General features: G+C 38.2%; 1 protein-coding gene across 1 annotated transcript; it reads left to right on the top strand.

Moving 5' to 3' along the window:
* LOC139975260 (uncharacterized) lies at positions 1 to 16,296 on the top strand. Its single transcript, XM_071983021.1, has 5 exons — positions 1 to 567; positions 5,694 to 5,894; positions 9,305 to 9,520; positions 12,227 to 12,446; positions 13,710 to 16,296. Exons 1-5 carry the CDS (start codon positions 508 to 510, stop codon positions 14,609 to 14,611), a joined length of 1,599 nt encoding a protein of 532 aa, XP_071839122.1. The 5' UTR covers positions 1 to 507; the 3' UTR covers positions 14,612 to 16,296.
* Positions 16,297 to 19,050: the final 2,754 nt, after the last annotated feature.

Here is a 19,050-nt window from a genome sequence, read left to right on the forward strand (position 1 = left end):
GAATAGATAACGTCAACAAATCCTTTTGTGCTTATCTATCGATCAAAACAAACCAAGTTATTCCTTGGAAATCATAAGATTGTTGAACGAATTCTAGTTCCTCCGATCGGTAAAGGAATTTACAAATGATCAACTGTTAGAGGATATTATGATGATAGGAATTACTAAATTTCATTTGGATTTGATATCTTGACGAGAAATCCTTGATTCATCACGAACTTGTGTCGACCATAAACGGACCACCACCGAACAGATCAGCTTGACGATACGTTTTAGAGTATAGTTAATTATTTTCGTTTACATCGATACTCCATTTCCATCTCACTGTATTGCTTATACAATGTACGTGTTAGGCTGCAGGGCCTATACCGCGTATAAGTTATGAAGAAATCGTGAGTAACCCTGTGGAGATAGCCTGCAGGGAGTTGCATTGAGACGATAAGAGACGTGCAGAATCTCAAATAAAATATCACGAATCTTCCATGACTGTTTACAAAGGCTAACATAATGAAAAGTCAGCTCATGTCCAAAGAAGACTACCAGACGTATAGTAAACTTGCTGAGTCGGTGAGTACAAAATAGAGAGAGAAAAAAACAACAACAAAATAATAGAGTTGGTGAAATCCACAAACATTCATCTTTTATATAGCTTCGACAGGACTGAACAGTATTAAACGACCCTCTTCTTTCATAACGTTATTTACATACTCTGATATTGTCTCCAAATTTTAGCTTGCTAAAAATTTTCACGGTACATACTTTCGAGGTTTTTGACACTCTATTAAAGTAATTGCTACAAAATTATTATTTGTAGATGAATTCGTCCCATTCATCACCTGTTGGTACCTTCGGTGTGTTTGTAATGCATTCAAGGTTTTGTTTAGGGTTTAGGGTGTAGGTCCATTCATTCTTTTCGTTCTATGAACCGATATACATACCTTTAACCTTTATACAGGCACGCATCGTGAGGGACGGCGGGGTGTACAACCGACAACCCACCCCAACCCCATTTATACTCAATCCCCCTCCCCCACCCCAACACAAACAGTTACAGTGTTAAGACTACCGTGCATGTAAGTCTCATTGCAACCATGCAATTTACAGCCTAATAAGGTCTCAGAATGGCACCATTCCACATCTACTTATATTTCTCGGGGAGTGGGGGGGGGGGGTCAGACCCCTTTATGCGCGAGTCGACTTCAATAACACCAAGGTTACCCTTCTCCTTACTATAATGCTATATTCACCACCGGTGTAATTTACGCAAGTGCATATAGTTTTATAGCACATGTGCTTTTCTTTACTTTATAGACCAACCAGTTGATCCGTGAGAATATTCTGTGTGAATCAACCGGTTATATACGTATGACCAACCAGTTGATATGTGTGATCAACCAGTTGATATGTGTGATCAACCAGTTCAAGTGTGATCAAGCAGTTGATATGTGTGTCCAACCAGTCAGTGATATATGTGTGATCAACCAGTTGATATGTGTGGCAAACTAGTTGATATGTGTGAATCAACCAGTTAATATATGAGACGAATAAGTTGATATGTGTGACCAACCATTTAATATGTGTGACCAACCAGTTGGTATGTGTGACCAACCAGTTGATACGTTTATGTTGTGTCCAACCAATTGATATTTGTGACCAGCCATTTGATATTTGTGACCAACCAGTTGATATGTGTGACCAAACAGTTGGTATGTGTGACCAACCAGTTGATACGTTTATGTTGTGTCCAACCAATTGATATTTGTGACCAACAAGTTGATATGTGTGAATAACCAGTTGATATGTGTGACCAACCAGTTGGTATGTGTGACCAACCAGTTAATAGGTTTATGTTGTGTCCAACCAATTGATATTTGTGACCAGCCATTTGATATTTGTGACCAACCAGTTGATATTTGTGAACAACCAGTTGGTATGTGTGACCAACCAGCTGATACGTTTATGTTGTGTCCAACCAATTGATACTTGTGACCAACAAGTTGATATGTGTGAATAACCAGTTGATATGTGTGACCAACCATTGTTGTTATGTGTGTATCATTGACAAGAATGCATTGGCAATGTTTAATATTCACTTTCAGGAATATTTTGGCGTTCCATGTAATATATCGATCTTGAAAAGATGTAAATCTATCAGTGGCATTTCGAGACATATATTTTTATAAATTTATTACTCAATTACCCAGATTTTTCTCGCCATATGTCACAAGCTTCCATAAATATCTACTTTCACACAAAAAGATATGCATAAAAGAGAAAATAACTTTATTTAATAACAATGTCTTCCCGACGTTTTTCTATAAAACTTTGAGTGACAGATATCACTTCCACATGGAGTATGCTTATTTTATTTACTGTTATGAAATATCACAGTTTCGTCCTTAGATGGACCACGCGCGTGGTTTTATATCATACATTCCGACATCCATGGTGACTATAATAGACTATAATGAACAAAAAACTTATCCAACGAAATACAAAATGAGCAAACAAACAGTTTTGTCTCCAATATCTGAGCGGATAAGGAAATAAATACTTTACGATCTGACTTTTCAACAGCTTGGGGATACTTAATATTCGTTTTATACTGTCAGCGTTTGTAACTGAATTTGAAGTTAGTAGGTCAATACAACTTGACCTTCGATTTGGTATGTCAACATTGCTCAAACCGCTAAAGAGATCAAAAGAAAGATATACATTACCAAAAAAAAATTCTTCACACCTTTGAAGCTTGTCTAATGACTTAACCAGCGGGTACCCTTTTTTCATACGTTAAGTTGCAATCAAAATCTACCTTCTATTATTTCTTTAGGGTGTATCAATCAATAAAATGGATAAAAGTATCTCTCAATCAACTTCACCCTATTTTCGATAACCTAAATTTCCATCATCGGCTGCCCTTTATGATTTAACCAGGCTATGCAAAAAGAAAAAAAAAGTACCTACTTATGGTAATAGTGACGAGGTCCTTTTACGTGCTTAGTTAACTGTATCAAGAACAGACATAAAGTAAATTTATGTTTGGCATGTTAAAGTGGAATTTTGTCTAAGAAATCCATTGTCAAGGAAGAAATCATCTAAAAGGGAAAACGAGGGCGGGAAGAATGGAGGGGGGGGGGGAGGGTGAGGGGACGTATATATGAAAGATAAAAATATATTGCCTTTCAAACTAACATATGTAATCAACCACACGAGATATGTAACACGGTTATAGCATATAAAATTAGCCTACCATGGATATAAGAATCTGGGCAGAAGATTATATTTATAATTATCGGTATGCAAATGTATGAGTAATTAAGTACACTCTTCTATTAGAAAGAAATTGATTATTAAAGGTACTATATGTTATCTTGGGATAGGCATAACAAATGTGATAATTTTTATAGTAGAATTGGGACGTGTGAAACGAATTATACTTGCTCATTAATATAAGTTGACAGAAAAAATAGTCTAGGAGGGTGTCTAAGTTTGATTTAATAAAAAAAAAATCTGCGAAAACTCGACATAGGTTTAGTCAAATTTGCCAACCAATCTCAAAAAATGTATGTAAAAAACGCACGATTTAGTGGCAATCCATGCACGTTTCTTCGTTTTTAATTCGCTCGATGTAATATTCGTTATTAACTTATACGCGTATATAATATATAGGTATAATATATATGTATAAGTTATAAGGGTAGTGTATATTCTAATAAAGAAATTCAGAGGGCGTTGTTGACGATGTGTAAGAGATTTACGTGTCGCTGGATTACATTTTTTTTTATTGAAATGGACGCTGATAACACTTTATATGTTTTCAATTGAACATTAATGTTCGAATAATACCCAAGCATTTTGAGGAGTTTCTCTGATCCTCCTCGAGGAGGATCAGAGAAACTCCCCCCTTCCCTTCCCCACATGGCGTTCCATGGTTAATGTCGTTAATGGCGTACATCAGGCATCAGTGGCAAGTATAGGGTTCCATCGTGTAACACACTTGTTATTTTTTTTGAATGGATCAGCAACATGTGTTTCCATCTTCTTTTCTACTTAAAACCAACAATCATCTTTCAATCATTCATTGCAAACACATTAACTTCTTCTAACACACCAAATTTTCACACAAAAAAAGAAATTAAAAAAGGGAACATTGTCTTGGTTTATATGTAGGCCTAGTATACGGGATACTATGGGTTGCCGTTCTATATTTAAACTTGATTGTGGATTCTTATCAGCTCCTAAACCTATTTCGCACGTGGCTAATTGAAATTCACCATGCCCATCCGGCCCGATTCACTCATGTAATTACAGGAACTACTGTAAATCTTAAAGTTTTGTACCACAGTTAAAAAAAGGTGGATCGTGCTTATAAATCTGATAACTCGGTAGCATGTGCTATTAGCAATACAGTAAGAACTGTATAATCACAGAAAACCTTCTAACCGTAATCGATGCATTTTGTTGGGATTACATATAGCCTATCCTCAGTTCTTACTGTATAAACCTAATTGCACATTCTACCGATTTATCAGCACGATCCAGTTTTTACTGCGGTACAAAGACTTTAAGATTTACAGCAGTTCTGTGTTTTCTGTGTTTATCACGTGCCATGCCGGTAAAAATGGTCTTTACATGTGATCTAGAAAATGGGAGTTCACGTCGGGTTAAAACGAAATATGAAAGGTAATGGACAGATCAAAAATAAATAACTCCCATGACAAGAAAATCTATTTAACAGAATCAGTTGACCGAATGACAACCCCTCGTTTGTGTTATACTGGTATCAAGGATAACATCACCTGCATGATGTGAATGGAGATTACCACAAGGGTATCACTTAAACTCTATGTGTTTGACAGACATGTATAATTATGAAATATATTCATTGTATTCAAAAGAGGAGACTTTTTATGTATTACTAAATATCTCTTTAATTAGCTGCCATTGTCCTTTACTATAGCCTATACTATTCATTAGCAGATATGTCTCCAAAGAGGCGACAAGAGCCCAGTTCTGACCCTGGATACAGTTATATCCCCAGGTCCCACCCCTCCCACTTTTTATGGAACTTTTAAAATGCATAACGGTATATCCCATATACTTCCTGCACCCCTACATACTCTATCGGACCCCAAATTGACCCAGACCACAGGCTGTATCCCCTGACCCTCTTCTCCACCCCTTCAGGCCTGCGTTTCCATGTTTAACTGATGAGCTAGGAATTATGTTACAACGCTGCGTTAGAAGTCTGATACGATAACGTATAATGGCCACGGGAGATACAATTGATACTGGTATATATGTTGCACCTATATTATACAGTACCGGTACGTATTCAGCAAGCTGCATACTGGAGACCTATAACACGGGTACCAAATCCTACAGCGACTAAAGTACTCTGAGCGGTGCAGGCTTGAGTCGAATAGGGTAGGAGACATAGTCAGTCAGACGACACCTCTGTGAGACTAAATAACATGAAGACAGACATTTTTTAACCACATCCTCCTCTCCTCACCTAACACCCCCTCCCTTCCCACGCTCCACCTCCCCTGTCAAGTCAGCCGTATATTTCATTCTATGTCGCTGCTGTATTCTTCTTTCTATTCGATCGTTCCAAAATGTCGGACATATTTCTAACGATAATTTGAAATGTTACAATGAGACGAGATCCCTCTTCTTTTTCTGTTCTTCAGATGGCGCACCCTCGTGCCCCTTCCTTGGCATGGGATCGTAGTCACACCGACGCCGTTCACTTGGTCGCTGAGGTCAATTCTCCCGTCAGACGAAAGAGAGGAACCATTTTGCCAAAAATTGCCACCGGCAGAACTGCACAGAGCGCCAAGAGACTTTGGAAGGATTATGAGAATATCAATATCAGGTCCTCCATACAACAGGTATATGAGGGAAGAATATATAGAGAGAGATGTTGTTGACATATAGTTAAATATAACACGGTATATGATTACATACTGTAAGCGTCATAACCACAATTAATTGCTCCCATTGACTTACACACTATACTCGTCCCTTTCCAAGGCAGCGACTAGAGCGTAGATAAAAGTTTTCAACTACCCCCACCTACATACCCACCATATGAGATAGCTGATGACTTGGGCTATCAGATCATTCGACTTTTGCCACCATGACCGTTTAGATGTTGAGCTGGAAGAACTCAAAGGTTAGCATTGTGCTCCCTTTAACCCATCTGCCAGCTCTCGCTGCGGAATCTTCTTGATTCACCCAGGATTTATTTTGAGATACCTTAAATCACCTTAAATCCTCCAGACGTTTAGAACATCAGTAGTTTATTTCATCCTCTTTAACATCCAAGATTGAAAAAGAATTATGATGACTCATAAAAAAGCAAAAATAAAACGCAGTATAGGTCACTTTAGGACTATTCCCGCCAATAGTTAACCTTTGAGGACGGACGTGCACTACTCTATAATCGTGGTATGGTACATTTATGCACGGTCGATCTGCAAAGACGATCGTGTCGTATACTAACCGTGTTAGTGTAACACGACATCACAACAATCGAACAATGTGAACATAGTACCAATATCAAGTACCTGTATCAAGTATAAACACCAAAGCTTTTTTAGTTGCCATTGTCAGAATGCCATGTGTTAATTACTGTTCTGTGGTCGGTTTTTCTCAATTGTTAAATTTTTTTTCGTCTCGATTTACAGTATTTTGAACCCTGATATTGTATTTGTTTTTCTAGTATTTTCGTGTCGATTTGACCTGTAGTTACGCTAACGTTTACAGCTTGACGAAAATTGTCGAATTTTCGAGACGTTGCTGCGTTGTACATTTAAGTCAAAAATACGAATATTTTGTCGGGTTTGACAAGTTACGCTAACACGACTTCCTGACGAAAATGTTTAAGTTTCCGCTTTGCGAGTAACTTGATAAAACGATAAAAAAAAGTATATTTAATTTTTTTTTAAATATTTAATATGTAAACTTAACAATTAAATTACGCAGACTTCTTGACGAAAATTAAACAAATTGTGAAGTTGCTGCGTTACCTCTTGTATAGATATATTTGCTTTGACTTGACAACACGTCAAAAATACGATATATATGGACTTATTACATTACTATATGGTAGTATTATATCTTCACAAATAGTACATTGTCCAGTCGAATATGGTCTGTTAACACGGTGAGTCTATTTAACTTCAGATTTCCTCTTCAGAACCACCTTACATGTAGATTTATATGTATTACAGTTATTTTTGGAATTATGCGCGGAAATTGATAATCCATACCAAGGATCTCCCGTTTGAATAGACCTCCCTGTCCAGACCAAATGTTTTAAGCTACTGAAGGCAATACGGTAGAAAGCTAACATTGATAACAATCTATGCACATATATACACTGCCAATAAAATGGTAGCTATAAACCATCATAGTAATTTAAATCATGATGTGCGGAAATGGTTTATCCAGATCACAAAGTAAGCCTCTAAGGTGAGCGGTTAAGCTGAACTCTTATAATATACATATGGTTTAGGTAGCAAGATCGAGATCTTCGACGGATTAATGTTTTAACACATGTCATTTGAAGCATTTTGTTGGCTGTCATGAAAGATTCGTATATTGCGAAAGTCGCATTAGTTTGCTTGATTATTTTTCCCCATTTTTTTGTGTGTAGCTACAACGGTAAAATAAGACTCATATATTAGCATGCGCTGAGATCCAATGCGCGAAATTGGTTATAATATTACATATTCTTTACTATGAACAATATCTAGTGTTTTCAATTTTCTGCTATAATTTGCACCAATATTTAAGCGAACAGAAAATTACTTGAATTACCTGAATAGTCCAGTGATATATTTATTCCTGACTGTTGGGGAACTTGTTTTAACTTGCATAAGTTGGTGACTTGACATTATATGTATTAAGTTTCTACGTATTTGTAGATTTATTGCTACCTGAAATTGTAAACGTGTAAATTGTATACGAGTGATGTCATAAGCTACGTAATCATGACAAGGAAATATCCTTTTTATGCTGTATTGTTGCTTTCAATTTTTGTTAAATTAAGTTAGATGTTGGTTTGCAGCTTAAACTATTGCGAAGTTTAAAAGACATAAATGAATGAGCTAAGAGTATTCGGGAGTGAAGAGGGCTAAAACGCCCCCCACCAGAAGTATATGTGGTTGCGCCCCTGGTTGTAACCACATAGATCCTTTAGTAATATAAAGAGATATACACCAAATAATGTGTGGATGTAACGTAGCTTGGTCACAATGTTGGATAGTTACCAACTTCACGTCATTAAAACTTCAGGAAACCGCACATCCATAACTAGAAGTAACGATAAAAGTACAGAGAGTAATAGAGGGCGTTATATGCAAACGGGCATCAGAGCCGTATAGCTGTATAATTAATTATACGTCTCGTGCTCATGAACTGAACTTTCTATTTAGGAGCGTGAGGGTATTTGAGCCGCACTGACGTCACGTCTCGACGTAAGTCAGTGTTAGATTCGAATTTTCTGGAATGACGGGCCAGCATTTCAAGCACTCTTTCACGGAAACTAACATTCATCACGGGGCAAGGCTTAAGGCGATACAAAGACCAAAAATGATATGAAGGAAAGGACTGGATTTTCACTAAACAATTCTTTAATAAGAGGCCAAGAGGGCTGTGTTGACGGTGGGTAAGAGTTTTACGTGACGTTGAATGTTACGTTTTTGATGGAAATTGACGCTGATTATACTTTTCACATAGTAGGTTACTTTTCGATTCACAAATCAGGTATAGCGGGCTTCTCGTTTACATGACCATTTTTCTTTCTTCGTTGGAAGGTGAGATGAAGTTATTCCATTTGCGAGGAAGAATCCAGCTGCAAAGATACAAAAACGATCGATAAACAATAAAGATGTGTTTCAGTCAACGTGCGAGAAGCTGCAATCAAAACAGCCAAATTAGATTTACTAAAAATTGGATGAATTTAGGACTTTAGAAATGTACGTGTCGCGACTAGCCTAGGCAAATTAACACGTGGGTCGCCGAGGGAAGAATTTGAAAAACAGAAGTAAACAAACATGTTACGTCCACACTAAATGCATATGCTCACCCTGAGACTTGTACCGTATATTTGTCGAATTCAACATTTCTCACTTTTAGGATCTGCATTCGACGGTCGGTATCTTAAGGAATTAAAAGTAATTTTTGAAAACTGTCAGCATTTTTTAGTAAATGTAACTATTGTATTGACGATATTAATGACGTAAAACTGATGTAATAGCCTACATTTATTTATTTTGTTTTCATTTTATTCCAGAATCTAGAAAGTCCGAAAGAAAAAACTGTTTTTGGTAGAGTTCCGAAAAATCCCAAGGGGCTGTACAACAAACCTGTGACTGACCCGAAACCTTTCCATATTCTTCACAACCGTCTATCATTCAGTCAACCGGATAGAGAAATGAGCCAACTTTATTCACAAATGGCGTTCCTTGCGAACGCTGTTCGAAATACCGACGGGACCACAAGCTACAAGGTTTGTATATGTATATCATTGATTTATATTGATAAGCGTATAATACACCTGTATACGAATAGATATATCCAGCGAATCGTGTGTCGGAAAAATACTGCACTACTAGAATTTACTATAACAATGTGTGTATACAAATGACCAAATTCTGTCATCAAACTGCATTGAATATACATGAAAACAATCATTTTATGACGCGATGATTTTAACATTTTTAATTTTGGGAGGTAGATAAATAAACTACTATACTGAAGAATTCCCACACTCAACCATTCCTTCCACATAAATGATCTGGCAGGTAAAGAAAAGTTGCACATTTTGCTGCCGATTTTTAGATTCTATACCAAACTTGCGAGGTGGGCTGGGGTGGGAATTGTTGGAAGTATTTCGCAGCCTAAAGACTTATACCGTGGTGTCATCACTATAGTTACATATGATGCAACTTGATATGTTACTTTGTTGTCATGCGATGACAGACAGTGAAGAAAACATGTATATAGTATTAATTGTTTGACAGCTACATGAAAGACCAATTTAATTTGCTCTTCAACTTCCATCATTCTCTAGCAAGGTCAGGTGGGCGTGTTGACAACAGATTAACAGATGCCCGAAAAAGTTGACCAAAAAAGGGAGAAAAAATCATTTCTAATTTTTGTTAATAAAACATTTGTTTTGGTGGCTCTTCAAATTCGGGGCGGTTATAACCAGACAGTGTAATTTTTTCCTTAATGTCTACGATCACACCTGTATCGATAATAAAACAGTTTATAAAATGTTCCCAAGACACGCATTTATTTTCCTTTCTTGTTTTTGCAAGACTTGAACATACTTGTAAGTGTCAATTGACAAGGATAAATATCGATAGTTCTCAGACGCAAAAACGGAAATACTGACATATTCCGTATCGGAACCATATGTTAAAGCGTACTGTATGAATTAAGATTGATGGTTATAAAGCGAGGCAAACATCTCGTCTGTTGACAGAGGGAGAGACCCGACGTCACGAAGAATAACAACCTCAGTTCTTATCAAGTGCATCCATATTATCTAAGTTGATGAAATCCTTGGATATTTCTAACCCCCAAAAAAACATTTCCCTAAATCTTTTTCGTCCGGTTAGCTCGAGGGAAGGTATCTTCTTTGTGTATAGCTACATACAGGATAGCTTCCGTGAAACAGATTTGTCAATAAGTAGAAAGAAACAAAGTGACGAAATATTGCCGTCTTTTGTTGTAAAACATTACAAACACTGGAATTTGTAGTATGTAGTATTTGTAGATGTATGCATAGAGGCTCCATTTTGTGGAGACGTTTTTTGCGGTTTTGCTTCTTCAAGCCACGTGTCCCATTGCCCTTCGCAGTGTATTTCCTTCATCCCGCCCCTCATTGAACCCTCCTTTCCAGCCCATTCTCCCTTCCCCAATCTCTTCTCCACTTCACTCCACTCTTCTTCCCTTCTCTCCATACCCTCTCGTTCCGTTCCCTTATTTTCCTTGCTTTCTCTTCCCTCTGTCCCCTCGGCCCTTCCCTCAATCCCTGCCCTTCCCTCAGTCCCTACCCTCCCTCCGTCCCTGCTCTTCCCTCAGTCCCTGACCTTTCTCAGTCCCTGCTCTTCTCTCAGTCCCTGCCCTTCCCTCGATCAGTCCCTGCCCTTCCCCGAGTACTTGAAAATCAACATATCACACCTTCAAGTATAAGTACCTGTATTGTGCGATTTTTACCGAGTCCCATAAGAAAGTACAACAATGTGCCATACATCATTACAAAGGTACAAGTGTAAAGATGCAATGTAAACATAAATTTGAACGGATTAGAGGAAGTCGACAAACCACCATCTATGCTTCTAACGGGTATAGCACTCCCACGGTTACGGAGATTTAACGGGTATAGCACTCCACTGCTACAGTTCGTTATGTATACCCGTCCATTGAAACACATATGGTAAACATGTGATTCATGTGTAGTAGCCGGGATACAAAATGCTTGGAATGCAGAAATACTAAAAAAAAGAAGGTCTGAATACGGTTGTTAATTCTTCATACATAACATATCAAGCCAGTTTTATTTACTGTGCATAAAACAATTAAGGGGAAAAAGCCAAAAGGAAGGCAAAAACTAAACCCTGTACACTGTATATAATACATCGATTATTGTGAGTAACAAATTGAAGGACGAAAGGATTGTAAATATGTTAAGCATTTCTTAACGTGAGTTTAAATTTCCTGTTATTTCCATAATAGCTCAGTGAATCATAACTCCAGAGAAAACAATGAATCTCCATGGAAACGTGTGATCAGTGCTTCCGAGTGTGAAGAACTGTGTAAACCTATGCTATACAAACATGTACATGTGTGTATGACAATAAACAGAACAATAGAATGAAATATACTTACAATATGCATGGTATGTGTATATTGTTGATTCATTGTCTCGAAAAAGAGAAGGGGCCTGGGAGGTTGACCTCTCTGCCCCCGTCCACCCATTGTATTTAATTTGATCCAGAACAAGGGCCATACCAAGGCCCCATTTGTGTAACACTATGCTTCTACATAAGTTTAAAGGTACGCTTCAATATCGGTCCCCGATTTGTCACCATGCTCAAACTGCATACTGTTTAAGAAACTATATACTTTCATGGAAATTCTGATCTTTCAAGATTTTCCCGTCTTTCATATTACTTCTATCACTCATTCATCTTGGTCGAAACAGAATCTTTGTCTAAAACCAGAGGATCGCGAAGGTGCTCTCAGAAGGGACCTAAATATCAGCAAAGCCGAATCCCTCCGTTGGTCCTCGGCATCGGTCAGGCGTCCAATACCAAGACTTTTACTCCCATTGCGACCCGGTAGTAGCACCCAATGGTACTCTTGGAAAGTTGACACCCCTAGGAGAGAGAAAAAGACAAAGATACGGTCATCAAACACCGACGGTAAGTTGAAAATACCATGTAGCACTTATACATATTAATCCGGCTATATGCGTAATTAGTTTTATGATTGTTTTCTCCCTCTCTCTTTGTTATCGGATAAGTAAACGCAAAAGGACGGAACATTTTTTATAAAACAAAATGTATATTTACGAAACGAAACGAAATTGAGACTTGTGACTTGGATTCATGCCAGATGAGAGGATAATCAGGGGGTTACATACGGTCTTCATGGTCAATAATTAAGGGGGCAGACTGGAGAAGTTTGGAATTAAAATAATTTGTTTTAATTATTTCCATAAAATGAAACTTTAAGTATGTGACTTCCCCCCCCCCCCCCCGGACCCGACATACCCCTCCTGTCACTACGGCTTAAATGCAGGCTAGTACATTGCTATTTTGGGGTGTGGGGCGGTGTTATATCAAACGAATTTTTAATTTTGAGGTGACAGAATAAAAGAAATTCGAAACCTCGGTAAGTGAAGCGCTGCGACCAAACATTTGGACTCACCTATATCTACCTACAATCCAGGTTGGTCGTGATTTGGGGAATTGCATAATTGGCTAACGTGTCAACAATATCCAGTGAAGGGGAGCTTCTAAACCAATATACAGCAAAACTGCTACAGAGGTTTAAGTAACATATTACTTTGAGTAGTGAGTGTAGCAATCGACGTGAACAGTGCTCCCTGACGTCACACAATTAACACAATTAACTAGAAATAATGTACCAAAGGTTTTTAGTGTAACTCTCAGTTTTGTTTAATGATTAGCACATGGTTGTAGTTGACTCCGGCAGATTAAAATCGAGTCCAGCTCTAGTCCATATATAGTCAAAAATTCAAACAAATGAAAGGAAAACCCGAATTCTACAGGAATCCCGCCAAAACTACAGAACGGTCTCCGATGTTGCCATGGCAATGTTATCAGTGGCATCAAGAGTCGGGTCTGACCTAAGGATATTTATGACACATGACACGTACTCTTCGCCTTTTTAAAGTTTAAAGTTTTCTGAGAATGATATAGATTACATATATTCAGTCGTTCATACTGAACGTGATGTACTAGCCCCTCCCCTATCCTACCCATGCCCCTCCTCTCCGCTGCAAGGAAACGGAACGCAAAATTCGTTCGATGATTCGAACGCAAGAAAATTCAACTACGGGTAGTTTTTTTTTTTAATTTGTTTTTGGGTACATCCTCATGCAAAATAACATAAGTTCTTTTAGTCACCTTTTTTTATAACTTTGATTCTCTTCTCTTCAGGTGCAACATCCTTTCGTGAAAAGTTTGGTGATGAGATGGTTTTTCCATCTGGCAGTAACTATCAAGAGGAGAAAGTCGATGAGGAAGAGTTAAGAGAAACTTTAAATGTTAATGGAAACGATGGAACGACAGAACAGGACGAAAAGTTGGAGGTATCGACTCAAAATGTAGACGAAACATCAAAATCCCCAAATACGGAAAATACAGTGAATTTAGATACGAATGATGTAAACAATAACTTGGAAATGGTAAAATCGGACTTGCCGAGTGGTGGAGCTGTTGACAATGAAACATTTATTACACAAGTAGTTGAGGAGAATGACAATTTAACTGAATCTAACAAGGGAGATGCATCTAATCAACAGGAAATAGTCAAAGATAATATAGAGCCTGAGAAAACGTCAAGCTTAGTTAAAAACGGACGGAACTCTGAGACAGCTGGTGATGGCAATATCGCGGAACTAGTCAACAAAGAAACACATGATGAGAGAATGCCAAATTTTGAAAATGACTCCTCGTCAAATCAAAATGAAATAACAGATCAAAGGGACAAAGTGGTAGAAACTGTTACAGAATGCCATGCAAATGAGAATGATGGTGATAATGTAACCCATGACGTCAAGAACGAGGAGATGAATAAAAGTGAAGATGGAGAAGGATATATTGTTGCTATGGATACTAACGTTTCAGATAACGTAGACCAACGTGAAAGTGTTGACAGCAGTACAAAACGTGCCAGTTCTGCGAAAGAAACTGATAGGAATGCACATATTTCGGATGAATTGCCTGTTGCAAATGAAGCATTGGAAGTCGAAGAAGAGATAAGACCTGAAAAAGAAAGCATCAAAGATGAAAATGAAATGATTAAGGATGAGAATAATGTTGATTCTGTTGAGGGGTAGAAATATAACCGAACACCGCATTTGTCAATCATATTCTGTACGGTTCAGGACATGTTCATATCAGTTATACATTAATACGTGAAATACACACACTGAAGGACTGAAATGACACCCAATTATCCATTTTCGTTTGCAAATATAGAAAATGGTGTTGCTTATTGCGGAGGCTGCATACGAAAAAACATCATGAGTGCCATGGTCCCTTAGCTCGCAAATACATTTTCCCTCGGACAAACGGATACCCTGAAGTTTGTGCTTGATTGCAGTGATAATAATTATGGTGGAAATGTTTGAGTTGTGTTTACCCGCGACGGTCAAAGAAACGGCGGACACGTTGAAAAAGAGTCACAAACATATCTTAGCCTATGTTTACTGCTGCATGTATATAGTTATTGGTATTCGGGGGCGCTAGACAAAATTAAACGCAAAAAAATATATATGTCCTCCCTCGGTAAGACAGTTTGAAATTCGCCACAGAGAATTTGGCACGGTAAAACTGTCACGTATTTGTACAGGTCTAATGCAGCATACTAAATAATAAAGATACCAAATTGAAAACATTCGTTGAATAAATGTCTAAGTTGAGTCTTTTTCGAGAAATGTCAACACCGTCTGTGCAGGCTTGTCAATATCTAACTAGCACATTCGAATGTGTTTGTTCGAATGTGTTATGTATAGGCTACTCTTGTATATTCTAATGTCTACGTACCATTACAGTGCTCCACCAAAGTGCAAGAAACAACATACGTTATCAATATATAGTGAAATTAATTTGATGTCGCGAACGGAGAATAAAATGGCAAGCTATACTAAAATGTTATATAGAAACTTCGTTATCCAGGCAACCTATATGGTCACCGTGTCCGGACATGTATTACTCTATATAAAAAACTTCTGGTATTTTTCGAAACTATTGGCTGCAATCGTGTTCAATTCTATTTAAGGAAGTAAAAATAAGTCTAAAATTTTGAACATTCAGATTTATCATTGTGTGGGTGTGTTTGATATACCGTAATATTTAAATAACAAGCGTGGAACAAACGTCATAGAATTGAATTCATTAGTTCTCGCTTAAGTGGTACTTGCTCAGTTGAAAGAAGAAACCAAATCACAGTTCGACGAGCCTGGGTGGGGTTGGGAGGGTTATTAGCTTCCATCAATTGCGGAGATATATGAGACTACCGTACAATTGGCAGTAAAGGAACTGCAGTGCAGCTATAGTTAATAAAACAAAAAGGAGGGGGGTGGGGAACGGGCCACACCACTCTTTACCTTCTGCCACTAACCCTTGTTAGCGTCGCGAAAATAATTGGGAGGGTCGTCCAAAACATATATATATATTTGTGGGAAAAAGGAGGAAAATTTTTGAACAAATTAATTCAAAAGTTGCAAAATATAACGTCATTTTGCAACTATGCGCCCTTAATCATATATCGATTTCCCGGGGCAACAATATCCGCCCCTGGAGGGTCGCCATGATGATCAAGGTGAAAATTGTAGTTTTCTGAAATTACCGCGTTCTAAACGGTGGCGATGTTTCAGTTTACTGAAAACGTGGAACAAAGCTCCATAGTGTGTCTAACAAGGAAGCATTTTTTTGTTGGATTTAGGCACAAGACTGGTAAAGAAAAGCTAAGGGTACCGGATAATAACCTGCTTCATTCCACCGGAATCCCCCCACCCCCCCCAAAAATGATGACGATGTTGATGATGCATAAACTGTAACATTTTTACAAGCAAACGATAATAGATTGAACTAAATTTGTGGGACACAATTTTCAGTCCATTTAGATTAACTGGTTAATAACTCGCTAATCTGCGGCCAAAAGGAGGGTTCAATCTGAAGTGGGTGGGGGGGGGGAGGGGCGGCACAAACCTCGTAGGATAGTGAGAAATGTGACTTTAATTTGCGGGGAAATCCACGAATTCACCAGAAAACCGACAAATTGGACGCTCTGCGCATTCTGTACCCATATTCCATTATTTCGTTTTCCTCTTGTCAACAAACTGCAATTTCTAATAACTTTTTTCTTGAAGTGGGTGGGGGGGGGGAGGGGGCGGCACAAACCTCGTAGGATAGTGAGAAATGTGACTTTAATTTGCGGGGAAATCCACGAATTCACCAGAAAACCGACAAATTGGACGCTCTGCGCATTCTGTACCCATATTCCATTATTTCGTTTTCCTCTTGTCAACAAACTGCAATTTCTAATAACGTTTTTCTTTATTTCTCAACAAAAAGGATTGTTTTTAAGTGACCAAAGTGCATATGTTGTTCACAAAAATGAAACAAGAAGCCTCTTTATTAACAGAAAGGGGCACTTCTAATTTATGTATAAAAGGCTTATATTAGTTTTTTTTCTCTTACAAACTTTGGGAGGGGCTCAACCTCCTGTCCCCCTCCTCCTCATCCCCTGAAAGCCACACATAAGTCGCTTATAGATGGAGTAATTAGCCAATTATATTTTTATATATGTAAATAGGTCAGCACGAACTGCATAATAAAAAGGCCAGGTTACAACCCGACCTAAAATACAGCTAACCGGTGTTGCGTGAACTTTTCCCCATCATTGGTATTCTGCTAGAAGATTTACAATCAAGGCTCAACTGACGAAGAGAGAGAGAGAAGGGGGGGGGGGGGCAGGGTCATGTGCCTCCTTTTAAAAAAAATTTTGGCAATAAAAAAGTGTAAAAAAGGGTCGTATATATAAGAACTGTCCATGCACTAATGACAATTACGTTACATAATAGCACAAATACTCAATGGGCCTACGTGTTGAATCTTGCTAGAGTTCGCTTTCTTTTCGGGGAAGTTTTGAGGTCGTATTGTGGTTGTTTCATTTAAGTCAACGTCACACTTCCCGCCGCTCCATGAAAATCATGCCCTCAGTCCCCCGAGCCACCCCCCCCCCCACCAAACTTCAACTTCTTCTTTAGTTGTCCCTGTTTAAGATCCCGTGTATGTGCCAATCATGGAACAACATAGAAAAGGAACAGCCACTTGCATTTGAGCCTGGAAAATGACTTAAATTGATGAAAACTGCACATCATCAAATGTTGCATCCAAAATTTCAGCGTGATAAAACAGTTGGAATTTTCCCAAAAGTATTTTTCAAGAGGTTCTGACTCAGACATGAGAATTTAAATCGTTCAATTAAAAAAAAAACGTGTGAGTAAAACTGTTTTCCAGATTGGTAGTAAACAAGGTTTCTTGAAATTTGCTCAGAAGTGACTATAGTATTTAAATGACTTTCCACCATATCTGTGGCCAGTATACTGTCAGGCAACCAATAATTATTGCGGGCTAGGCGAAATTTGTCAAATGAACCTTTTTACCTTAAAACTAATTACCGGTAGCCAAAAATTCTGAGACCAGCAATCGTGGGGAAGGGATGGGGGCACGGACAATATAAGGAGGGGCACAATCATCGTATCATGTAACTTGCGAACATTTTGAGCATATGTTGATGGAACAGATGGGGCCGTGGAGGTGGTGGAACAGTAATCTTGCACTGGAGGTAGAACTGTTCCCTTCAGTGCCTCCCGTCCTGGCTCCAGGCCTGTGCATAATCACTGTTCTTTTCCACATATTTCGCAGTTGTCCTCCAACTTTGCAGAAAGATGGTTCACTTGCATGGTTAAAATGTGCTGAATAGGGAAAATCGTAGGGACCCGGAGCACACTTGACAACCTCCACACCCAACTAAAATATAACAACTTTAAAATTGGAACAGACTCGGAGAGAAATATTAGTGGTTCAAAGAAACGAAAAGTTGTATTTTCTTCCCGTTATTCTGTTGTTTCAATGTTTCGGCAGCTTCAATCGATGGTCCTACTCAGCTGTATTCCCCCTAACAATGCTCAACGCAGTTCACCACTTTACATATATGGATTTGCAAATGATAATAATATAATTTGGTTTATGTTTTAAGCAACAGCGAGGAGAAGAAAAACAACAATAGGCCTACACACACACACAAACAACGAAAATAAACCTAGAGAAAACAAGGCCAATGACCGTGGTTGTGTTCTGAAAAGCAATAGTTCAGCACTGAATTTATGTGCATCGGTCTTTGACAAACACGCAGACAGGTTGCTGGTATCACAACCTTCAACGCCTGATCGCCATACTATTTTAGTTTTAGGTTGATGTAAAGTAGAACGAATCGATTTTGTACTTCATTATGATCACACTCTGCCGACAAAAGTCAAGTGCTTTGATGTATGTAGGTTTGCACTCATTTTGAAACTTTGACAAAAAAGTGAATACTTCGGTTCGCTACATCTGTGATAACCACGAAAGCTTTTGTATTGGTTTTCAGCCACCGATACACGAACACTGGGGGTCATCACAAAGGTTGCAAAATATGCCATTTTGGAGCTAAAATATTCGTAATCTAGCATGGTAAACAATACAATTTTGGTCAACCTTCATCCAG

Source organism: Apostichopus japonicus, chromosome 10, assembly GCF_037975245.1.
Source record: "Apostichopus japonicus isolate 1M-3 chromosome 10, ASM3797524v1, whole genome shotgun sequence".
In the NCBI taxonomy this organism is placed as follows: Eukaryota; Metazoa; Echinodermata; class Holothuroidea; order Aspidochirotida; family Stichopodidae; genus Apostichopus; species Apostichopus japonicus.

Coding starts and splice junctions, on each gene's coding strand:
- LOC139975260 (XM_071983021.1), top strand. CDS start 508: ATGAAAAGTCAGCTCATGTCCAAAGAAGACTACCAGACGTATAGTAAA. Junction 9,521..12,226: donor ACGGGACCACAAGCTACAAG/GTTTGTATATGT, acceptor TGGTCGAAACAG/AATCTTTGTCTAAAACCAGA. Junction 12,447..13,709: donor ACGGTCATCAAACACCGACG/GTAAGTTGAAAA, acceptor TCTTCTCTTCAG/GTGCAACATCCTTTCGTGAA.